Genomic DNA, 25,880 nt, shown 5'->3' with positions numbered 1-25,880 from the left:
CTCTCTAAAAAGTTTTAAGTGGATAGACAGTGTTCAGTACAAACTAGGATGACAAGGAAAAATTTCAGCTAGAGCCCTATTTTGAAGACTTCTATTAAAACATTCTGAAAAGAAAGCAAGTATGTATGGTTTGTATGAAGTACATAAATAATCCAGACATCATAAAAACTAACCCTGCATGATATTTTAGAGGGAAAAAAAGATGTATATCCCATTTTAAGCCCCTGTTAGAACACAATCCTAACTATGGAGTTGCTACCAGTCAGCTGCAAAGCGTGTGCACAGAATAAATGGAAATACAATATATTTAATAAGCTACATTTTAAATGGTCACATATTTACAAATCACATTTCTATAGGAAGGTTTTTTAAAAAATCTGCTATTACTGCAACTAACTTTTCTATCACTAAGAGTTGGGATTTTTTTTTTTTTTTTTAACTTTTGCGTTTGACAACACTTTGTATAGTCAGTTCTGTTTGTTTGTGCAGGTCTTTCTTACAGTAAGGGAGGAAAGACACTAGGAACAGAAACATGGAATGTAAAACCACAAAAATTAACAGGATGATATAAGGGCAATTGAAACAAAAAACCATACTTTTAAAAAAAATGGACTGGATTTCAATTTGATTCTGTCTCTAAACAATTAGCATTCAGATTAACAGTAGGCTGAAATTAGTACATCCTGTGGGTTTGACATAGTGATGAATACAGAAGAACAAAACCAGTATTAAAACCAGGTCTAAAGTAGGCCGCTTGTCCTGTGCTTGCAAAAAATAAGTTCTTCATAGTGAAACCAGAATATGCAGAAGTTACATCGCAGTATTCAAAATTGACAACTGTTGCAAAGAAATCCAGTCTATTCTTCTCCTTTTTTTTAAACAAAGATTACGAAATTGAATTTTATTGAGTTTCACACAAGAAGCACTTATAAAATTGGTACAGAATGTCATTTAACAGATGAAAATCATTCCAAGTTTCCTTTAGCAACTGCTAAATAACTGAAAAATTCACAGATCTGAATTTAATTTTAATGTGTAAATTTCTCAATGAGCATAAAATACACCCAAAATAAAAGCATTTTAGACTCTCCTCTTCCCCTCGCCCCCAACCATTTCAATTGATTCTGGACACTACTGCAGCTGCTGTTGGTGGGAGAGGAGAAGGGGCAACAAGAGGCTCCCTTTAGAGCAGATGATGTTGACTTGTATGGTAAAGCCATTTTTCATGACAACTTCACATTCTGATCAGTTTCATAACATTATTTGTGTACATTTCTGTGTTCTGTCATATTAATACAACTCTGCAGATTTTAGGAATTAGCATGTATTCTTCCACAGTTCGTACTCATAAATCAAATATTAAATTTTGGCTTTTCCACTCTAACAGATTACAAATTAGTTAATAAAAAAATCCTGTGGTCTGTTCATCACTGAAATATCTGTATCACATCAAAAATCCAAAATAAAATTCGAAGGGAAATAATTTAGCAGACATCAACTTAAATCTTTTGAAAGGTTTTTGAAAATAGAGGTTAATGTTATATTTTAACAACAAATGTAGGATTCATCACTGGATGAAAGATTGTCTTTTGATTCAGTTCTCTAGCCTAGTTATTGAGCTGAAATGCAATTCATTCTTGAGGGATTCAAAGTGCCTTTCATTAATTCCCCCAACCTTGCCACACACACCAGAAATTAAGATGCATTATACTTCATAAAACCAAGCGTTTCATAACAAAGCTATTCACATCTACTTAAGTTTGCTTAAAATCCACCAATTAAAATGGACACTTCTGATTTTCTGTTTAAATTTCTATGGGCAATTTTTCCAGCTAAGGTAATATATGGATGCCATTTTTATCAACTTGTTTAAACTAAAATGTAGTGAGTAATTATTTCTTCCATTGCATTGGAATTATCTGGAATTAATGCAACACTGGTGTTGCTGGCTGCAGTTCACACTACCTTTTCTCAATATAAAGAAGAGTCACTTTGTAACAAAATGTTTCCCATTGCAAAAAACAAGCCTCAGCTTTTTTTTAAAAAAGCCTTTCATATAGCATTTATAAATGTATATAGTTTGCCTTGCAGAACACATTGTTATTGAACAGAAAAATGATGAAGCTGTGTTTGCCCAGTTTTGTGGAACCTTTACTGTATTTCTCTGTATTTGTGATCCATTTCCCTTGCTGGTTTAGATTTTAGATAAAATACTATGCAGTAGGTCTTTCATTTAAGATACTGTAGTATTTTATTCTAATTCTGATACATCTTCAAAGATTTTTCTGGTGACAAGAATAATTATCTTGACTTACTGTTTAATCTACCAGTGCTTTTTTATGTACTCGTTGATAAGTACAAGTTTTGAAATCTGCAGCTGTTTATGAAAACAACATGAGACTGGAAAGATGAGCTTCCTATTAAAGTTGTCACATATTCCCAGGTATATCCTTATATTGGAGAGACCTTGATGAAAAATGATATATTCTGGAAGCATGGTTTCAAAAAAAATCAAAACAGGAGTTTGATTTTTTCAGTCTATTTCCACAACAGCGATACTGTAGCTCTGCCAAATAGACAAGAGGCTCACAATCCATTATATTTTCCAAAGAGCCAAGTTAAAGATTTCTGTTACTTGATCTGACCAGCTACCAAGCCTACTTACTTGTAAAAATTAATATTCATTTGCCATTAATAATTTAAGTTTTTAAATAAATATTTAAGTGCCTTTTTTGGCAACTGTCCATTCTGGTAGCATTCGCTGTCCCAATAGCTCAGTATCCTAAGCACATCTATTCAGAAAACTTAGTCAATTCTATTTCCACAAATAGTAAACCTGTCTATCTCCAACAAATCTTTCTTTGAAGATCTGTGTTTTAATTCTGAATTGTCTTGGCTTATATCTTTATCTTCTCCATCAGGAGTCGTCAGGAATTGATCAGAGTTGCTTGTCACAAGTAAAGATGTATTATTTTCCTTCTGATGTACGGGCTGATTGGTAACTGATGCAGAGAAACTTTCGTCTGTGGAAATACCTGTTGGAAGAGCAGAAAATCAGAATTAAAAAAAGTGTGTTAATTGTATAAGCACATCAATGAATTTGAAATTGACAGATCTGTCCATCATCAAAGCTGCACTGAGGGCTGAAAAAGTTAGCCATGAGAACAATAAAAGTAGTACAAAACAATATGAACCAGTTTTGGAAACCAGATCATAGAATATAAGGGTTGGAAGGGACCTCAGGAGGTCATCTAGTCCAACCCCCTGCTCAAAGCAGGACCAATCCCCAACTAAATCATCCCAGCCAGGGCTTTGTCAAGCCTGACCTTGAAAAGCTCTAAGGAAGGAGATTCCACCATCTCCTTAGGTAACCCATTCCAGTGCTTCACCACCCTCCTAGTGAAAAAGTTTTTCCCAACATCTAACCTAAACCTCCCCCACTGCAACTTGAGACCATTACTCCTTGTTCTGTCATGTGGTAACACTGAGAACAGTCTAGATCCATCCTCTTTGGAACCCCCCTTCAGGTAGTTGAAAGCAGCTATCAAAACCCCCCTCATTCTTCTCTTCTGCAGACTGAACAATCCCAGTTCACTCAAAGAAAAGGAGTACTTGTGGCACCTTAGAGACTAACCAATTTATTTGAGCATGAGCTTTCATGAGCTACAGCTCACTTCATCGGATGCATACCGTGGAAACTGCCACTTCAGTTCACTCAGCCTCTCCTCATAAGTCATGTGTTCCAGACCCCTAATTATTTTTGTTGCCCTCTGCTGGACTCTTTCCAATTTTTTCACATCCTTCTTGTAGTGTGGGGCCCAAAACTGGACACAATACTCCAGATGAGGCCTCACCAATGTAGAATAGAGGGGAATGATCACGTCCCTCCATCTGCTGGCAATGCCCCTACTTATACAGCCCAAAATGCCTTTAGCCTTCTTGGCAACAAGGGCACACTGTTGACTCATATTCAGCTTCTCGTCCACTGTAACCCCTAGGTCCTTTTCTGCAGAACTGCTGCCTAGCCATTCAGTCCCTAGTTTGTAGCAGTGTATGCGATTCTTCCATCTTAAGTGCAGGACTCTGTCCTTGTCCTTGTTGAACCTCATCAGATTTCTTTTGGCCCAAGCCTCCAATTTGTCTACTTCAGTGGTTCCCAAACTTGTTCCGCCGCTTGTGCAGGGAAAGCCCCTGCCGGGCTGGGCCAGTTTGTTTACCTGCCGCGTCTGCAGGTTCGGCTGATCGCAGCTCCCACTGGCCGCGGTTCGCTGCTCCAGGCCACTGGGGGCTGCTGGAAGCGGCGGACAGTATGTCCCTCAGCCCGCGCCGCTTCCAGCAGCCCCCAGTGGCCTGGAGCAGCGAACCACATAGATCCCTCTATATCCACCATATAGGTCCCTCTATATTCTATCCCTACCCTCCAGCGCATCTACCTCTCCTCCCAGTTTAGTGTCACCTGAAAACTTGCTGAGGGTGCAGTCCACACCATCCTCCAGATCATTAATGAAGATATTGAACAAAACTGGCCCCAGGACCGACCCTTGGGGCACTCCGCTAGACACCGGCTGCCAACTAGACATGGAGCCATTGATCACTACCCGTTGAGCCCGACGATCTAGCCAGCTTTCTATCCACCTTACAGCCCATACTTTTTTAACTTGCTGGCCAGAATACTGTGGGAGACCGTATCAAAAGCTTTGCTAAAGTCAAGGAATAACATGTCCACTGCTTTCCCCTCATCCACAGGGCCAGTTATCTCATCACAGAAGGCAATTAGATTAGTCAGGCATGATTTGCCCTTGGTGAATCCATGCTGACTGTTCCCGATCACTTTCCTCTCCTCTAAGTGCTTCAGAATTGATTCCTTGAGGACCTGCTCCATGATTTTTCCAGGGACTGAGGTGAGGCTGACTGGCCTGTAGTTCCCCGGATCCTGCTCCTTCCCTTTTGATACTTCTGAATATCCTGTCCAAACCACTTCACTTTTTGTTACCACTGCCATTAGGATCCTAGAATGCTTATTAATGCAATAAAATATTGTGTATGAATTCCATTAACGTTGTGATACAAATTCAGCAAAATGAAGTCCAGGAAAGCCAGGAGTATACCACATGTCATCCATATTGAGGAACAATGGGATGCAATAAAACAAGATGATAAAAGGTCATGATCATTGTGGCATGTTACTGAAAGCCATATGGTAGGTTTCTGGTTTACTTTCCTGTTTTTGATGGTTTGTGTAATAAGATTGTTTACTCCACCCATCCCATCTGAAGCCAGTTGAAATGATCCCAATCAACAGTAGTAACAGATCTGATTTCTGTGAAAGAATCTACTTATGTTACCAGTGACAGGATTGTATCCCAAAGTATCTGCACAGGAAAGCTGGATGCCCTAAGTTTTATCCCACAGAGAAAGCTCAGATATGGTAAAATAATTAATGTATGTATTTGTATGGCATCTAATCCCAAAATATCTTCATGAACTCCCTGATTTGTTAGGATTCCTTCTTTTTGTTTCCATAGAACTGAACACTGGGTTTATTAATACAATTTTTAAAAAGTGTATGAACACTTAATACATTTCTGTGCTGCATTAAAATATAATGTTTGAAACAGCTGAAACTGCATGATTTGCCCCACCCCAAAGGGAACTTGGCAGGAAGAGCAACAAAGGTATTTTTTGCTCCTCTTAGAAACAAGGTAACTGATAACTGACATATTTTAAGGGAGTTTTTGAAAAACATCTGCCTTGGTTTGAGAAGCTGTTTTAAGACCCAGCCAAGAGAACATTATCTGACAAAAGTAATAAACATCAAAATAGGGGTTTGCAACAGAAATATTGCAGCAATGTGTAAAACAATATCATTACTTGTTCCAGACAACTACTTTATAAAGCAGCTTCTTTATCATATCACCTCTTCCAGTCATTTGTATATTTTTTAGGAAAATAACTAATCTTTGGAGTAATTTAATAAAGTCCTGTATAAGTAAAACATAATGCACACACCAGGGAAAAACAGTCATAAAAGGTTCACTGCAGAGCTTCAATATGTAGGTAGGTATCTTCCCATTGAACAGTTTCCAGAGGAAGCCACTGTTCAATTTAAAAAATGATTACCAGTCTAATTAGTGAGCTCATTCTTCAAGAGTAGTTTCAAACTTTACCAATGATAATTGCAACTGTGTACATTCCTATGAGAAAGGTGCAAACTCTCAGGAAAATAAACTATCCTTATACTGTAGGCTGAAGGAAAGTAGGTTAGATAAATTCCTTGAAACCGGTGATTATATTGCTAGCAATATAGGCTGTACTGTTCAAGCCTATAATTGGGGCACAGGGATTAATCAATAATGCAGAATTCTGCAATAATAATGAATAGACAGGAGAGAAGGCAAGCTAGAAAAATTCTTACATATGATCTGGCTTTATAGGGAAACAATTGTTGTTAAGAGTCACTGTATTTATAAAATGAAGTAATGGCACTGAAGAATTAAGCTTCTTCCACCTTTGAGGATTTTATAGAAGCTGAGAATATTTTTTTAAATGACATTCACAGAAATATATAGGTCTCTGCTTCTTATAAAATTGTGTCATTTGAGGCATAAGCTCTCTGGACTGACCTGGTAAGCTTACTGCTGCTTCAGCTAAAAATAGTCTTCAGAATGTATTTACTGGGAACTGTTGGTAAGTTTTCATGGTCAACCCTTAAAACATGAATTAAGTCCCACATCCAAATAAATTATAAAATATTTTATAATTTAAGAAAAAATTAGCACTGTAATACTGTAACATTTTCTAGTGAAAGCTTGGAAAAAGCATCCAGATCTACTGTACATAAGTTTTTTCACCATATAACCAAAAAGCCCAATATTATGGATGTAAGCCATTTTAAAATAAATATATGCACTAAATTTAGTCCAATGTGATTTGACACAGTTGAGATATAGGGTTTTATAACTGAAATGCTGATTCTTAACTCTAGTATTGCTGGCAAGACACTATGATGTCTAACAAACACCTTAAATTTCATGCTGTTCAAGTCTTTGGCAAACCTTAGAGCAGAACACAATAAAGCCTCACTGTTAAATTCTCAGGGGCTCCCACTGGATTCTTCCCAGAGACAATATACAATCCAACTTTGTTGATCAGAACAGTGAAAGTTTCTGTTTCCCCCCCATATTATGTCAAAGAGGGATATTAAAAAAACCCAACTAATACACCATTACAATTATTTATTAATAACAGAGGTTTTTTTTAAACACCCGATGTTAAAGGTGCTATATATAAACTGCAGAAGACTAAGAAAACCACCTTATATACTACAAAACAAAAAACAAGGAGGCAAATCTCAGATCAGGAGAATTAACATTAATCCCACTTAGAGAATGAAAAGCTGCCTGAAATCTTCCTATCTTCATTACAATTTTATGTAATTGTACCTGCTGCATATCATATTTTGCCCACTTTTCTATAAGAATTCAATGGAATATTCCGTATGAAACGTCAGTATTGTCAGAGCTCAAGCCAAATGTGAAATATCAGCATTTACAAGAAGGTGTTCCTCTAAATGCGCACATTCATGCATACAAAGTCAGTACTAGTTCTCATTTTTGCTTCCCTACCTCCTTTCTCATACCCTGGTGGAATTTTATTGTAGCGGAGAATATTTAGGTCTGTGAAGGATGAAGCACTGAATAATGGAAAATGAATTCTTCTGTTTACAGAATTGTGCTCCAGCTGCTAGGTGTATGCTCACAGTCCTAACATGTGAACCAAAGCATAGTTATTATGTGGTACAGTTTGTGGTAAAGGTACTGTTGAACAGCAGAGAGGGGAACAGCAGACTGAATATTAAGTTTAATCTGGAAACAGTTTCCTTTTCACTGATCATCTGAACAAGCACTTAAACTTACCTTGAGTAGATTTAAATTTGCTTTGGGGTTTGCTAGGTGGTTTGCCTGGGGTGCTAGTAGGGGGAGGACTGAACAACTTCTCTTCCATTTTTGCCTCCTTTACATATTGGCATGACTTGCCCAATAACACAATGCTGTTAAGGACTTTTAGTGAAATTAACCTGAAAGATAAAAGGGTATATTTACATATTTGCATTAGTGGATGTTCATATAAAAACAGTTTCATGTATGGTTTCTGCTATTTGGAAGGTATTTAATTTGTTAGCTAATCCTTCCAACTGTAAGGCTTTTTCTTATGTCTTATAGAGAACCCCCCCCCCCCCCAAAAAAAAAAAAAGGCAGCACAATCATTTGGTTTTAGGCTCGATGTTTTAATGTAAAGGGTTTCATAGGGTAGAAATTTCAAATGTTTCTAGAAGTCATTTGGATCCTAATATCAGTATTTTAGTTACTTAATATCAGTGTTTACTTCATGGAGCAGCTATGGGAATTTCAGTAAATTTTCAATACACTCAGTATCTAAACATTTACTTTGAAGAGCGTATCAAAAATAATAGCAAGTCTGTGATGGCTTTGAAGCATCTCTAACAACAACAACTACTATGTGGAGCTCTCAAATTTTGAACCACCATGGGCCACATAAGGAGTTAAAAGACTACACCTAATTTCCATAAAATGTCCAAATTGCAGTAGCCCTCAGGTGTGTGGTTCACAGAGTCTACAAGTCCAATCATGCAATATTCCATTTCTATCTGAGTAGCCAGGCTGGGAGTAACATGACCCAGTAGACAGTGGAGACCTAGATTCTTTCCTGCCTCTGCCACAGATCTGCTGTGTGAACTTTGGCACATCACTTAGTTATCTCTACCTCAGTTTTCCCATCTGTAAAATGGGAAAGAGGCTTTTCTACCATTGTAGAGTGCTTTGAGATTTACAGATGAAAAGCACTTTATGAAAGCTAATTAATACTACTATTGACAGAACATCACATGCTAGGACCTTTAATATTTTAGACTACGCCTCCATATTGAAGATGAAGGCAGCTGTGATTTAGAGATTTGATTTACAGGCTAGTTTGATGGTTCCATGCTATTCTGGGCTCAGAATTTGAGTCTCCGGAACTTGTTTCTCACTCAAGGAGCTGCAAGAGTACCTTTTATTTCTCTCATTAGACAGCTCTACAGCAGTTGTGATAGGGTTTGGATGGAGCCCTATATCCCTACTCAACATTAGGATAGTAAATAGGTAGAGAAGAATGTGGGAACCCACTGATTATGGAAATCTTAATAGACATTGTGATAATCTAAGTTCAGAAAATTTGCTGGAAAAAGTGAACGTTTTCAAATTAAAAGCCTTAGAGCAGGTCTAACTTGTGCATTATAAAGAGACCAAAATATACTTCAGTAGCAATGCAACTATCACACAATGCATTAACACAAATCATGTCAAAAAGAGAAAAATGTAGCATACAACCTTTCTCTCTCAAAGGTATTTTTATGTAATACATTTTCCTGTAAAAGTAAGTCTGTTTGAGGGATAGGAGGATATGCAGAGCAGACAATCTTCAGTATTTAAAAAGGAACCTCTCTCACTTTGGTACCCAAGCAACCACAAACTAGATGAAATTAGATTCCCCCAGGTCTGTAACTGTGGTTCTATAAGGTCCCTTCTATTAGGGTAAGAGAATAGGGTGATGTCGTGGTGGGCATCTGCTAGAAACCACCAGACCAGGAGGATGAGGTAGACAAGGCTTTTTTTGGACAACTAATAGAAGTTTGCAGATCAAAGGCCCTGGTTCTCAAGGGGGACTTCAATCACCCTGACATCTGCAGGGAGAGCAATACAGCAGTGCACAGACAATCCAGGAAGTTTTTGGAGAGTATTGGGGACAACTTCCTGGTGCAAGTGTTGGAGGAACCAACTAGAGGCCGTGCTCCTCTCGACCTACTGCTCACAAACAGGGAAGAATTGGTAGGGGAAGTAGAAGTGGGTGGCAACCTGGGAAGCAGTGACCATGAGATAGTCGAGTTCAGGATCCTGCCAAAAGGAAGGAAGGAGAGCAGCAGAATATGGACCCTGGACTTCAGAAAACCAGACTGATGCCCTCAAGGCACTGATAGGCATGGATCCCCTAGGAGGCTAATATGAGAGGGAAAGGAGTCCAGGAGAGCTGGCTGTATTTTAAAGAAGCCTTATTGAGGGCACAGGAACAAACCATCTCTAAGTGCAGAAAGAATAGCAAATATGATTTAGTTGGGGTCGGCCTGCTTTGAGCAGGGGGTTGGACTAGAAGACCTCCTGAGGTCTCTTCCAACCCTAATCTTCTATGATAGTTTTTCTTTCTACAAAAACATGTCCCTTGCTTTCTCTCCCCATACCGCCTTTCCAAAAACAAGATACTTTCACAGATATGTACTATTATTTTGAAAAATGAAGGGTTCAGGGCCTAATCCAATTCAATGAGAGTTGGATCAGGATGTTGGTGGGTTACAACCCACCCAACTGATGTATTAATACCAGATTTTCATCATGAATTACATAGCAGCTTCCAAGTTTTCTTCTGTCACAGGGCTTTGGGTTTTTAACTACTGGGAGGGCAGAAGTGGGTCAGATTAGTTTACTGTGAATAGCTGAAAAATCATATAAAATTAAATCAAAACGCAAATTTCAAATATTGGGTAAAACTTAATATTTTTTATTACATTTAACTATGTAATTAAATAAAGAATTATTGTTTCACCCCATCAGAACAATTTCCTCCTTATTTTAGTCTAAATCCTTTGTGATAAAATCTTAAAGCATTATCTAGGCAGTGTTTCTCACATGTCTGTATTATACCTAAATTCTGTCTCTCATATTGCAAATAATTCCACTTATGTAGATTATAATTACAGACACTGAAAGCAGTGTGCAGAACTTGGAATTACTCAGAGGATTTAGGAGATGTACTAATTCTAAACCTGAGATCACAGCAAAAGAATAAAGTCCATTCTCACTTTGAAATTCATATCGTATGACAAAATCTAATCTAACAAACTAAATCCAAAAAAGAAACAGGTCACAGCTGTCTTTATTCATGTTTACTTAACACATCACTATAGACTCTGTCTCATGCCATTTTGAAGGTCAGTGTCCCATTTGGAGCAGAATTGGCAAGTTGAAGTCAGGTGTTTTATTGGTGCAATTTGTTTATTTACAAAGTGTGCACAGGTCCTGTTTCCTTGAATTGGGGTGGTAACAAAACACAGACATAACTTCCTTCCTGCAGAAACCACAGACCAGGCACTTCTGCCCTGTACCCAGGATTCCTGCACTTTGTCTCTCTCTAAGGCCGTACCCAAGTTTTACTGCTGAACACAGAGGGTATGTCTTTTGAGTATGTCTACGCAGCAAAGAATCATAGAATATCAGGGTTGGAAGGGACCTCAGGAGGTCATCTAGTCCAAGCCCTTGCTCAAAGCAGGACCAATCCCCAATTTTTGCCCCAGATCCCTAAATGGCCCCACTCACAACCCTGGGTTTAGCAGGCCAATGCTCAAACCACTGAGCTATCCCGCGTCTGGCCTGTGCCAGCTGACTTGGGCTCTCGGGCTGTGGGGCTGTTTCATTGCTGTGTAGACTTCCGGACTTGGGCTGAAGCCTGAGCTCTGGGACCCTCCCACCTCTCAGGCTCCAGCCCGAGCCTAGATGTCTACACAGCAGTGAAATAGCTCCACAGCCTGAGCCCTGATGGCCCTAATTGGCTGGTACAGGCCAGCTATGGGTTTCTCTTTGCTGTGTAGAAATACCCTTTGTGACCCTGGGAGCCTTCAAAGCCAGCTGGCTGAGGGGTTTCACCCCAAACTGTAACTCACATCAGGCCTGACACACACTGCCTCAACAAACTGGTGTCATAATATATATATATATATCTAAAAAGTGTCACAAATTATATATGAACTGGTGACATGCAGGTCCTGGAAATCATTGTATGATGTACGTATGGGTTGGGTACAAAGTTATAGATGTGTGTTGGAAATGTGTTCTTAAAATATGTGTTGGAAGACAGAGCATAAAACTCAATCTGCCCTAGACAAAGGAATGTGTATTCACCAGTCTGACTGGCTTGGTTACCAGCAGAAGACAATGGAAGTACATTTACATATAAGGTAAACAAAGCCATCAAGCTAAATGAGCAGGAGAAAAGAGCGTTGAACAATCATGCTGAGGGACAGAATCTGCACCCCAAGAAGCCTTCCTGTCTCTTGAGGTAGAGTCATGGCGTGTGAGTCATATAAGGGGACAAAAAAGATTTTTTAGTTATCCATCACTGAGGGGACAACAGGGTACAGCACCTGGGAAAGCTGGATCCTCTTGGCCTGAAAGGCAAGAGCTGCCGGAAACTTTACATAGTGAGAAACTGCTTAGTCAAAATTGTAACTTGCTAAAATTAAGTTTTACTCACTAGAAAGCGCATTTTGTTTTGTTTGTAACCAGTCCAATCTCTCTTATTCTTGCCTAGTATCACTTAAATCTCTGTATTCGAACTTTTTCTTGTTTTGTTACAAAACTATCACAGGGCTGGTATATTAAATTGGGAGTCTTCAGCTAAACCAACTGGCAGAATCCTGAAAGGTTTGCTGACCTGATACACAGTTGAGCAACAGCAAAACTCTCATTTGCTGAGGCAGAAGGATAACACAGTGGCTCACAATTCTGGGTGTCCTGAGCAGGATGTCAGTCTTCTCTGCAGTATTAACTTGGCTTTGCCTAGCCTGGGTGTGAACAGACACACTGCAAAGACACACTCAAGTTACAATGTCCTCATGGTGCTGCGCTTACCAGTGAGAGTTGCTAGGACTTCTGTGGGCATATCTCAGTTTTATGCTGCAGTAAACTGAGATGCTAACTGTTGGAGAATTTTTAGAAGGCACTGAAGGACTATCAGCATTCAAAGGGTTTATCTTGCATCCTCACTGCAAAGTGGGCTGGTAACCAGCCCATATGAAAGCAGCGCCCAGGCTTTAGTCTATACCACCAGACAGGCCAACTAGCTGGGCCTGAAAGCACCACTCAGCTTGGGTCAGAGGATTTTATATGTGGATGTAAGAATCTTAGTAAGAATCTGGGTTAATGTTACAGTGAAAACATGCCCAGATATTCTTCTAAACTTGCCCCAGCCCCTGAGTTTTATATCTGGGAAACCACTAGCCCACGCACAGACGCCAACTTTCCAAAGTGCCAGGGTGGAGGGGGGGCTCCGAGTCAACCCCTGGCTCTGCCCCAGACCCCACCCCAATCCTTCCCCCAAGGCCCCAACCCCACCACGCCTCTTCCCGCCCCCACTCCACACTGCCCCTGTCTTTTCCCACACAGGTCCGCCCCCTCCCCTGAGTGCGCTGCATCCTCCCTCTCCCCTGCCCCAGACCCTCCTGACTGTATGAAATAGCTGATCATGGCAGGTGGGAGGTGCTGATGCACATGGTCCGCCAGTGGGTGGGAGGCGCTGGGGGTGGGGTGGGGAGCTGATAGAGGAGCAGCTAGTGGGTGTTCATTACCTACCATTTTCCCCCATGGGTGCTCCACCGCGGAGCACCCACAGAGTTAGCACCTATGAGCCCAAGGCTACTTACTGAGACCACATGGGCTAGAAAGGAGAGTCTGAGAATCTACCCTCCTTCTGTGCAGTAGCTCTGCAATAGGTAGAAACCCTAAGGCTTCACCCATACAATACCCTTAATGACTCTCTGGGTGTGGTTACTGCTTGACATCTTTAGCTCTTTCCAGAGGGAGTTTATCAATATGCTTCAATAATCCCCAATGTGCAAGGCAGCACTGTTTGTCATATGATCTTTCAATTTAAAATTTTTTTTTCCCCAAGTTCTTCAGTTTAGCAGTTGAGTGGTATAGGTATTCAGTCACTGAATACAATCATGGTCATTAGCAGTTACATGTCTACTTTGCACACTATAAAAATTTTATAAATTTTATTTTATAAAATTTTATATAAATTTTGCACACTATAAAAATTTATCTCAATTTTAGTTTTTAAATGCACAAGCATTTTGTATTTACTTGCAGCTTTATTTATTAGTTAGTTAAAAATTGTTTCAGGTGGGAAATGACCAAAATGTCCCCTTAAACTCAAATGAGGCATGCAACTACCTTATCGCGAATGCAGAAGTGCAGCATAGAGAAACTACAAGTATCACAGCAACCTCCACTTGGATTTAGATTAAATGTATGTGAGGACCTATGTTTTCTAAGGGCGGCATGTGTGTGCTCAAGATCAGGGTGACTACCATCTGCTTCATTCTATCCAAATTTGATGTAGTCCTCGAGCTCCTGGCCAACTGCCAAAGTTACCCCCAGCTGAGAAAAGTTTCTATGCCTCTGGTTTAAGCAAACACATCATTATTAATTATTGTACAAGATTCTGTGATGTCTTATGATAAGCTAATCACTGTATTAAATAGCTATTATTATGAATAACTTCTGAAAATGTAAAATAACCCAAGTTTAATTAAAAAAAGAAATATATAAAACACTCCTTATACCCTATTTGACCCAGACATGAAGGATAATACAAGTATTATCCTTTGCAGTCTCACCCAATTTAAAAAAAAACAAAACAAAACCCTACAATCACTCTTTGCACCCTTCTCCTCCCTTTTAAACTCTGGTCTCATTTTGTTGACCATAATCATAACAACTTCTCACTAACTGAAAAGGAAGGCTCTGAAACCGATGCAAACGTTTATCTGCAAATTGCTCAGTAGTGGATGCTCAGAGTGCATGGCTGTTATTTTTAGATCCAACTATGACTGTTCTGCAATGCATTTTATATAAATTTCACACCTATTGGGCTCCATGGAGAAGTGACTGTATTATGTTTGTACCTTAAAACATCAACAGAGCAAATTATTTCTTACAATCATTTAAACAGTAAATACTGTTCAATATTTGCTTCTTTTGTGTTCCACTTACCCACAATAGAAGAGCACAACACAGGCATAAGCCAAGACTCCTTGTACTTTTATTGAGCTTGTTACGACTCTGATGAGCTGTTTTAAAAATAAAAGTTAAACAGTTCAGGCACATAGATTAATAATTAATACAATATTTAAAGAGGGCATTTACATCGAGTCAAGTTTGTGACAAAAATGAGAACATTTATACTAAGAAGAATTAACTTTGTAATGGTCTGTATTCCTCTTGATATTGTTAATTATTCAAGAATTGTCTGAATAAATATTACATGAGTATCTGCTATTACTTGACTATGCAATAGAGTTGTAATTCTAGTACGGCTGTCGATTAATCATAGATAACTTATGCAATTAACTAAAAAAATTAATCGTGATTAATCGCAGTTTTAATAGCACTGAAACAAGAGAATACCAATTAAATATTGCTGGATGTCTTTCTACATTTTCACATATATTGTATTCTATGTTGTAATTGAAATCAAAGTGTATATTATTTTTGATTACAAATATTTGCAATGTAAAAATGAAACAAAAGAAATAGTATTTTTCAATTCACCTCGTACAAGTACTTTAGTGCAATCTTTGTCGCGAAAGCGCAACTTAGAAATGTAGATTTTTTGTTATATAACTGCACTCAAAAACAAAACAGTGCGATTAATCATGTAATTAATCGCCTGACAGCCCAAAATTCTAGTAATAACTCTACAGTCTGTTGCTATATAAATGATTTATATCAAGTTCAGCATTATGACTTCATTGCAGAATCAAGAAAGAAATGATGGGCTGGAAGAGGATACTAGTTATTAATACAAACATCTGAGGAAACTACCCAATATGTATGTGTGGAAATCACATTAAAGATATTGATGTAGTGAACCAGAATTGTAATGTTTCAGAGTAGCAGCCGTGTTAGTCTGTATTCGCAAAAAGAAAAGGAGGACTTGTGGCACCTTAGAGACTAACCAATTTATTAGAGCATAAGCTTTCGTGAGCTACAGCTCACTTCCTCAGATGCATATCGTGGAAACTGCAGCAGGCTTTATATATACACAGAGAATATGAAACAATACCTATTCCCACCCCACTGTCCTGCTGGTAATAGCTTATCTAAAGTGATTTCCAGCACAAATCCAGGTTTTCTCACCCTCCACCCCCCCACACAAATTCACTCTCCTGCTGGTGATAGCCCATCCAAAGTGACAACTCTTTACACAATGTGCATGACAATCAAGCTGGGCTATTTCCTGCATAAATCCAGGTTCTCACATCCCCCCCACCCCCATACACACACAAACTCACTCTCCTGCTGGTAATAGCTCATCCAAACTGACCACTCTTCAAGTTAAAATCCAAGTTAAACCAGAACATCTGGGGGGGGGGGGGTAGGAAAAAACAAGAGGAAACAGGCTACCTTGCATAATGACTTAGCCACTCCAAGTCTCTATTTAAGCCTAAATTAATAGTATCCAATTTGCAAATGAATTCCAATTCAGCAGTTTCTCGCTGGAGTCTGGATTTGAAGTTTTTTTGTTTTAAGATAGCGACCTTCATGTCTGTGATCGCGTGACCAGAGAGATTGAAGTGTTCTCCGACTGGTTTATGAATGTTACAATTCTTGACATCTGATTTGTGTCCATTTATTCTTTTACGTAGAGACTGTCCAGTTTGACCAATGTACATGGCAGAGGGGTACGTAGAGACTGTCCAGTTTGACCAATGTACATGGCAGAGGGGTACGTAGAGACTGTCCAGTTTGACCAATGTACATGGCAGAGGGGTACGTAGAGACTGTCCAGTTTGACCAATGTACATGGCAGAGGGGTACGTAGAGACTGTCCAGTTTGACCAATGTACATGGCAGAGGGGTACGTAGAGACTGTCCAGTTTGACCAATGTACATGGCAGAGGGGTACGTAGAGACTGTCCAGTTTGACCAATGTACATGGCAGAGGGGTACGTAGAGACTGTCCAGTTTGACCAATGTACATGGCAGAGGGGTACGTAGAGACTGTCCAGTTTGACCAATGTACATGGCAGAGGGGTACGTAGAGACTGTCCAGTTTGACCAATGTACATGGCAGAGGGGTACGTAGAGACTGTCCAGTTTGACCAATGTACATGGCAGAGGGGTACGTAGAGACTGTCCAGTTTGACCAATGTACATGGCAGAGGGGTACGTAGAGACTGTCCAGTTTGACCAATGTACATGGCAGAGGGGTACGTAGAGACTGTCCAGTTTGACCAATGTACATGGCAGAGGGGTACGTAGAGACTGTCCAGTTTGACCAATGTACATGGCAGAGGGGTACGTAGAGACTGTCCAGTTTGACCAATGTACATGGCAGAGGGGTACGTAGAGACTGTCCAGTTTGACCAATGTACATGGCAGAGGGGTACGTAGAGACTGTCCAGTTTGACCAATGTACATGGCAGAGGGGTACGTAGAGACTGTCCAGTTTGACCAATGTACATGGCAGAGGGGTACGTAGAGACTGTCCAGTTTGACCAATGTACATGGCAGAGGGGTACGTAGAGACTGTCCAGTTTGACCAATGTACATGGCAGAGGGGTACGTAGAGACTGTCCAGTTTGACCAATGTACATGGCAGAGGGGTACGTAGAGACTGTCCAGTTTGACCAATGTACATGGCAGAGGGGTACGTAGAGACTGTCCAGTTTGACCAATGTACATGGCAGAGGGGTACGTAGAGACTGTCCAGTTTGACCAATGTACATGGCAGAGGGGTACGTAGAGACTGTCCAGTTTGACCAATGTACATGGCAGAGGGGTACGTAGAGACTGTCCAGTTTGACCAATGTACATGGCAGAGGGGTACGTAGAGACTGTCCAGTTTGACCAATGTACATGGCAGAGGGGTACGTAGAGACTGTCCAGTTTGACCAATGTACATGGCAGAGGGGTACGTAGAGACTGTCCAGTTTGACCAATGTACATGGCAGAGGGGTACGTAGAGACTGTCCAGTTTGACCAATGTACATGGCAGAGGGGTACGTAGAGACTGTCCAGTTTGACCAATGTACATGGCAGAGGGGTACGTAGAGACTGTCCAGTTTGACCAATGTACATGGCAGAGGGGTACGTAGAGACTGTCCAGTTTGACCAATGTACATGGCAGAGGGGTACGTAGAGACTGTCCAGTTTGACCAATGTACATGGCAGAGGGGTACGTAATTGTAATGCATCACTCTGCACTAAAGAAAACTTGAGACTGAGCTGTTTTGTGGACTCAGCATGTTATGGAATCTGTCTGCTTGCAAAGTTTGAACATTAAGAAATCACAAGTTTGTTTTCAGTGTAGCACTTAAGGCCCCAATTCAGGAAAAGACTTAAGCCTGTGCTTAAGACCATCCTTGTTAAGGATAGCATTTCAGCACATGCTGAACTTTAGACATGTACTTAAGTCCCAGCTTGAATAGGGATGCAATCCATAATGGAAGTCTAAGTAGATAACTGTAGCTATGACCATCGTAAATGTTGGTCCCTGCTGAACTTAGCTAGACAAAGTTATCAATAACATTTTTGCTTGATCCCTGCAGGACAGTATTGCAACAAAAAAACCAACAATTTTACATCACTAATCACTCTACCAGTAACATTATGGGACTTTGCTGGTAGAGTTGGTGCTTCTGTCCAATGCCATTATGACTAAGGGCTCATCTACACAGAGAAATTGACCATAACAATGATTGCAGAATATGGTATTCCAGAATAGCTCCCTTTGTAGACACTAGTTCAGAATAAAAGTCACTTTATTTCGGAAGAATTTATGTGCTCAGAAACAACAAAATGCACTAATTATTCCAAAATAAAGTGACTAACTCTGGAATAGCATGCCAACATGGGGGGGACACAGGGAGCTAATCCAGAACAGTTTATACCACAATAGTCACCTCCCCTGTGCAGACAAGCCCTAAGCCACTGAACATACCAGTGCAGGGAAGGGCATGATAAGAAAACACTGAAGGTGTTTTATAAAAATTTTCCTACCAAGAGCCTTAAAAACCTGCACTACTGTCAGCTTCCTGGCAGCCAGCTGCTTTTGCTATTCTGACTGAACAATCAGGATACTTGCCAAAAGGAATAAATGTTCAATCACTATGGCGGTAGCCTGTTCCACTATAGCAGCCCAAGTCATTATAAATTCCATAGTAGTAATCTGCATTTAACCCTCTATGCTGGGAGGATAAACACTAACACATATATCAAGTGGTATAGATTTCCTTATGTTGAGTGTTAAGTCAGACGTGTAGCGTCATTTAGATGTGTTAAAATATAAAGAAGTGCTCATTTCACATTCACATAATTTTTACAACAAAATGAGCTGTGCAGCCTAACAACTATACATACATTAGACCTCTCCACAGAAGTAACAATCAAGCCCTCTAACCCTTAGCTCACTTCCTTCCCACATGACTGGGGGTGGGGTGGGGAGGAAGGGAGTTCCAGAATGTCCAAAAGATAAAGAAACTAAGCCCTTTTTGGACCAAGGAGGGGAGTGAATTCTGAAGCTGAGGGACCCTCATGCAGAACAATCTTGTAGTTAAGGCACTGAACTTGAATTTAAGAGATGTAGGTTCAACTCCTGGCTCTGCCACAGACTTCCTATGTGACTTTAGGCAAGTCACTTAATCTCCATGCCTCATTCTCATATATAAAAAGAAGATTATGTTTCCCTACCTCACATACGGTTGTGAGGATCAATTAATTGTTTGTGACCCACTCAGATATTAGGGTGATTGTGGCCATATAACCAAAATAGACAGCTCCCTCTCAGTTATATGAAGAAAACTCCATCAAAAATGTGTAAGTTGATCTCAACTGTGGCAGCAATGGAGAGAGAAACAGAGAGCATTTCTCAGGTAATCAGGTTCCTAACCCATTTACAGGTTAAAACCCAACACCATGAACGCTACCAGGAAACTTAGCAGCAGCCTGTATAAATCCTGGGGCATTTATGCTCCTGGCATGAAGTTACATCTAATAATTATTCACTTTATTCTGCTCCAGCATCAGATTCTATGTGGCCTTAAAATAGAGCACCAAAAATAATACAGTCTCCTGGTGGCAAAGACATGGGTCCTCATCTATTTCACACTGAGTTTCTTCAGAGAAATAAAGCATTTTTCTATGACCTTGAATTTTATCCCTAAGCAGAATTCTTACTAACCACTGAGAGATTTTTGGTCTGAAAAATGAAAATACATGACTTACTAAAACAGCCAATGGGAGAGGAATAAAACCCATTCTCCTGGAAACAGAATCGCTGTAATCTGTGTATGCCTGAAATAAATAAATAAATAAATTGGGATTTGTGGCATCTCTCCCCTATTTTACTTGGTGCACATTCTAGGAAGGTAGCAATCACTACTAGCATATATATTACATTGATAAAGAAGCAACTATTTAAATCTGGTAAACGACTGCTTTCACAGAGATCTACATAGATATGCAAATGTAGTTATCTGTTTATGTGTGAATACAATTAACACTAACATGACTGTTAAAATTAGCCACAGAGCTCTAAATCAAGAGCATTTAGGAAATTATACCACAAATCATGCCAAAGCATTTCAAAAGTGCACTACTGCCACTTCACTTAGAGATATTTTGGTTATCAATTCAGTTTTGATCCCTAAATATAATATGCAAAAATCCACACTGCAAAAAAAGAAGTGATTATCCAAAGCACCATAGTAGCAATTTAAATGGTCATTCCAACTTCCTCTGTAATTAGGCTCAAGATAACACCTCCCCTTACCCCTTTTTAAAAAAACAATTAAAGGCTTTGTTCTCATTGGTACTATAAAAGTGGTCTACTTTGCCTGAGAATTCTCATGTGGTACTGAAAATTCTCCGATGCTGAAGAACAGTTATATCATATAAGCACTCATATTCCTCAAGCCATCATCACAAAAAGAAATATAAAATATATGACTTTTCAGAATCATCTGGTTTATTCCTAAAATTAGTAATATGAAGATTCCATTAGTATTCCAGGTAATTTAGCCCCTCTTGTCCATGGCAAGGTACGAAAGATTTTAGCTTATGTTTCTTCATTCATAAGCTTGATAAAGGAAGACTGCTTACCAGTAATCTCAGTTCTCCGAATGTACTGCCTCTGCAGATCCATGATGTAGGAGTAACAAGCATGGCATGAGGGATTTGCATAGACAATTCATATGGTAGTAGGAAAATTAACAATGAATGTTGTACAGAACTATACTAGATCACCAAACTATGCTAAGATTAAATGGGAAGGAAGAGTAGATCTATTTTATGAAAGGCTGCAGGTAGTTCAAAATTACTTCAGGAAAACCCTGTTAAGCTTGTTTAGCCAGTTTACTTCAAAACATATCACACACCGTATATACTCATTCATAAGCAAAATTTTTTTAGTAAAAACGGGAAGCATCAGAGAAGGGGGTCGGCTTATGAACGGGTATAGAGAAGGAGAGGTGTGACACAGCCCCTCCCCCCAAAAGAGGGGGCGAGGAGAGGCAGCACAGTCAGCAGAGCCTGAAGGAAAGAGGCAGGGCCAGAGTCACTCCGCTTCTGGCCACGCCTCCAAAGCAGCTGCAGCTCCAGAGCTGGCAGGCTGCGGCCACGCCTCCTGGCCCTGCCTGCCAGATCACACTGCGGCCGTGCCGTCGGAGCAGGCTGTGGCCATCGCAAGAGATCTTCCCTTGGCCCACACCAGCTAAGGTGGAAAGGGATGGGATGGGGAGATTGCGGGGCTCCCAGGCTAGGGGTGGGGTCATGTCGGGGGTGGTCACAGGGGTTACTCCCCTGACCCCCAGCTTCTCCCCTCCCCAAAATTTCCCCAACAGTTGCTGTCCCGGTCTGTCAGGGTAAGCAGCTGGCGGGCAGGGACACTTAGTTTACTTAGATTTACCTTGGACGCTCGAGGTAAACAAACTGTCTCGGCCTGCCAGCAGCTTATCCTGACGGCCTGGGAGCCAAAGTTTGCTGACCCCTGAATTGTAGCATCGGCTTATGAATGGTCATACAAATTTTCCATTTTTACTTCTCCATCTTGGGGGGTTCGGCTTATAAACGAACCGGCTTATGATCGAGTATATATAGTCATTAAAATTGCAATTAGGGTAACTATAATAAGGCTTTTGTTGTGACTTTATCAATGAACCTGTGCTAGCATAGTTTGCTCTTAAAAATCAAAGGCAATTTACTGCAAGAAACTTGAAGAACTGAACAGAAGTTGTGTGACTAGATCATGGTGCAAAATTAATTTCATTTTGTACATGCACAATAGCAGGATATAATTTCAGTATTATAGAAGAGAACATTTTCTGAATATCTGTTGGCACTGACATTTGCTGTACTGAAAACAATGACATCAGTTAATAAAAACATGCCCTTTTTATTTTCACACTTACATTTTTCTGTCGACTGCTAACAAGGTCAAATGCCAGGCTGGCTCTGTACTCACTGTAGACCTGGAAAAAAAAATCCAGCACATTGGATGTGTGATTAATTTACATGAGATCACAATTTACAGCAGCAACAGAATTTCACTGATAAAATATTTATCAGAAAAAAAAAGAGTTTTATAAGGCTTGTGCAGGAACTGAAGCACTCAATCTTGCTCTTTCATGGAGGTACATACTGCTGTATAATTAAGGACAACTATCGTATATACATGAGCAAACAGAAGCCAATTTTCTAAAATATACAACTTTTCATGATACAATCAGATTACAGAATTAAAATGCACACTTACAGTATATACATTTACTTTTGGATTTTAGATTCACCAGTACAGTATTAACTGTGTTAAGCCAACTGGCCACATATATTTTGCGAGGATGATTAATGTGGCTACTAAAACCTAAGTGGGATATCTGGAAGAGGATTTAGGAATGAGGAACTGCATGTTCTCGCCAAATTCCAAATAGGAAGTTATATTGGCTTGGATGCAAAAAGGGAGCTAAGTTCAGCAGGACAGAGATCTGTTGCATTCTGGATAAATAATTAGTGTCTCTTTTGGGCCACAGAGAAACAGACAGGGAAAACAAGCATGAAAAGGACTCTATAGGTTGGGGCTTAGAGCACTCACTCAGGATGTGGAAGATCTGGAATCTAGCCCCCTGAACTGATGCATTTTTAAAATATATATATATTCATAGTGGAACAGCTTCAACAAGAGAGACTGAGGGAGCCCCCCCACATCAGAATATCCTATAATCCAATGGTAGAGTACTCCCCTGAGAGGTGGCAGATCTCTGTTTAAATCCCTTCCCTCCCCAGGTGGAGGGGGGGTACTTACACCAGGGATCCCCCACATGCCAGGTGACTACCCTAACCACGGGGTCAAAAGTTATGAGGGAGGTTTTCCTCTTTTCCTATTCCCCATCCTGGTCTATTTTGTGTTAACTCACCTCAGAGGCTAGTCCAGCAGGCGAGCTAAGAAGGCACCCACTAGATTGGGCCCCAAATGCCTATCTTCTCCTGGCTTGTGAATCACTCTGGGGCTTAGGTGAGAGAAAAATGGCCAGACACCCAGACTGGGGCTGCAGTGTCCAAGTTCAGAGGCAGAAACATAGGTATATAGTGAACTTTTACAGCAAAAATTTAGGTGCCAGTTAACTTAAGGCACCTACAGGGTTCAGTGGGAGTTTTGTACATTGCAGAGGTCCTGAAACTGGGACTTATGCATCTAACTCCTTTTGTGCATCCAGCCATTCTGCCTATCCAAACGTCCTCAACAATGTCAATTAGATATACTTCATTTTCTTGCGTTAGGTGTTGTGATGCATTGCTGCATCCTGCTTAACGATCGTGCCTTGCACCTTGTGGTGACTGCATTTCAGTGATGGAATTATTTTTGTGCAAAGATATTGTGACAAAGTTCCTGCTCTACCTTGGTGGGTCTTGCACTTATTGGCGGATTTGCTCGCCTTGGAGCTTCACGGCAGCCCTCAGCTTGGCCGTTTTTCTGAACCCACAGTCCAGGTTGACGACTCCTGTGTCTGACCAGGAGTTGGGAGGATTTGGGGGGAACCCGGGACCGCCCTCTACTCCGGGTTCCAGCCCAGGGCCCTGTGGAATGCGGCTGTCTAGAGTGCCTCTTGGAACAGCTGTGCGACAGCTACAACTCCCTGAGCTACTTCCCCATGGCCTCCTCCCAACACCTTCTTTATCCTCACCATAGGACCTTCCTCCTGGTGTCTGATAATGCTTGTACACCTCAGTCCTCCAACAGTCCGTGTTCTCACTCTCAGCTCCTAGTGCCTCTTGCTCCCAGCTCCTCACATGCACACCACAAACTGAAGTGAGCTCCTTTTTTAAAACCCAGGTGCCCTGATTAGCCTGCCTTAATTGATTCTAGCAGCTTAATGGTCTTAATGGTCTCCAGAAGGTTCCTGATTGTTCTGGAACCTTCCCTGTTACCTTACCCAGGGAAAAGAGATCTACTTAGCCTGGGGCCAATATATCTGCCTTCTATTACTCTCCTATATCCATCTGGCCCGATCCTGTCACAATATGCACACAGTTTTGGGGGTCTCTTTATGAAAGACACTATGTAAAATGTCAGGTATTGGTTACCTAATAAATTCTTGTAAATGATTAGCAGCATCACAAAGTAATATAAGACAATCTCTATGGTCTTAATATTGTTCATTTAAATTGCAGATCTTTTTGAGTTAAGACCAATAGCACAAAGTAAAAAGGATGTACTGTAGTTTGAAGGTACTATGATTTTTACATTTAGTTAATAGTTTAAATTGGAAGCTGCATGAAAGCATTAGACTCAAGTGAAACAAATAACTGACTTGTAATCATATGCTGACTTAGTGATCCCATAAAATGTTATATTAGGCAGCTGGGAAGGAAAACAGAAAAGCTACTTAGACAACATTTTCAGATACTAAGGAAAATGTAGCTATTTTAAGGATAAAGGGGCTGACCGCCTGCTTCTCCAGTAAACTTCAATTAGCACTGCATGTGCTCAGCACTTCTGAAAATTAGGCGCAATGGCTATAAATCTTTAGAATCTACATGTAATATGGTAAAGGAGTGTATTAAATAATAAACCTTGCAGGACAGTCTATAACTGATTCAGCATACTGAAACATGTATTTCTGGCTAGCATTTCATTATTCCTGTTTTGTGTACTCTTTATGTGAAAGTAGGGCATGCATAAATGCCTCTGGCATAAGGGAGCTTATTAAGTGCATCTATTAAACTTGTTTCTACACTACTACTGTAGTTACTTTAGGAAGATGCTGAAAGTAATAGAACTTCCAAGTTTTGACCTCGTTTCCTGAAAAGGGGATTTAGGGTACTTCAAGATGGTTGTCCCTGTGGGTGCTCCACTTTAGGTGTCTTAACACCTTGCACTTGTAATCAGAGATTTGAGGTAACAGTGCCTGGTTGAGCCGCACACTTGCCGTAGCCGACTCACGCTGGTCTGAGCGGTTACACAGTGGTGTGCAGCCAACCATCCCCCTGTTCCTTCTCTACCTCAGAGAATCAGCCTAAAACGCCGAAGTAGAGGGGAGGAGAAAGGGTAGCGGAGCACCCACAGGAACAACCATCTCGAAGAACATCAGTTATTGCACAAGGTGAGTAACCTCCTCCACTTCGAGGAGTGTTCCTGTGGGTGCTCCACTTTAGTGGTCCTAGGATTACTTTAGATTAAAAGAATGTTGTATAAGGTGGGTGTACCATTAAGGCACCTAATTCTCCTTCTCCTTCCCGTCTTGTGTATGTGATGGCAATGAGGAAAGCCACCTTCATGGATAAGTGCAATAAAGAGCAAGTTGGAAGGGGTACAAACGGTTTTCCCATGAGTCCACGTAGAACAAGGTTGAGGTCCCACATGGGTTTGGGTTTCTTAGTGTGCGGTAAGTGTTTTCAATGCCTTTAAGGAAGCATTTAATCATCAGGTGAGCAAATATAGTGACCGCATCCATCTTATTATGGAAGGAGGTAATAACAGCTAAGTGTACTCTG

At 40.4% G+C, this 25,880-nt stretch overlaps 1 protein-coding gene across 6 annotated transcripts in view; it reads right to left on the bottom strand.

Annotated features, from left to right (window-relative positions):
- Positions 1 to 609: 609 nt before the first annotated feature.
- Positions 610 to 25,880, bottom strand: part of TAPT1 (transmembrane anterior posterior transformation 1) — a 96,949-nt gene continuing 71,678 nt past the window's right edge. For 5 of the 6 annotated variants that reach the window (XM_084625850.1, XM_084625851.1, XM_084625853.1 and 2 more), the window contains 5 exons: positions 22,301 to 22,360; positions 20,118 to 20,186; positions 14,883 to 14,959; positions 7,917 to 8,077; positions 611 to 3,035 (listed from right to left, as the gene is read on the bottom strand). In XM_084625850.1, the coding sequence (XP_084481976.1) occupies positions 2,806 to 3,035; positions 7,917 to 8,077; positions 14,883 to 14,959; positions 20,118 to 20,186; positions 22,301 to 22,360 (597 nt within the window). In that variant the 3' untranslated portion in view covers positions 611 to 2,805. Of the gene's footprint in view, positions 3,036 to 7,916; positions 8,078 to 14,882; positions 14,960 to 20,117; positions 20,187 to 22,300; positions 22,361 to 25,880 lie in introns of all 6 variants that reach the window. The other variant, XM_084625852.1, reaches the window with a different exon arrangement.

This window comes from Lepidochelys olivacea (genome assembly GCF_965140295.1).
Source record: "Lepidochelys olivacea isolate rLepOli2 genome assembly, chromosome: 4".
Classification (NCBI taxonomy): Eukaryota; Metazoa; Chordata; order Testudines; family Cheloniidae; genus Lepidochelys; species Lepidochelys olivacea.
This window is presented reverse-complemented; position numbering and strand designations above follow the sequence as displayed.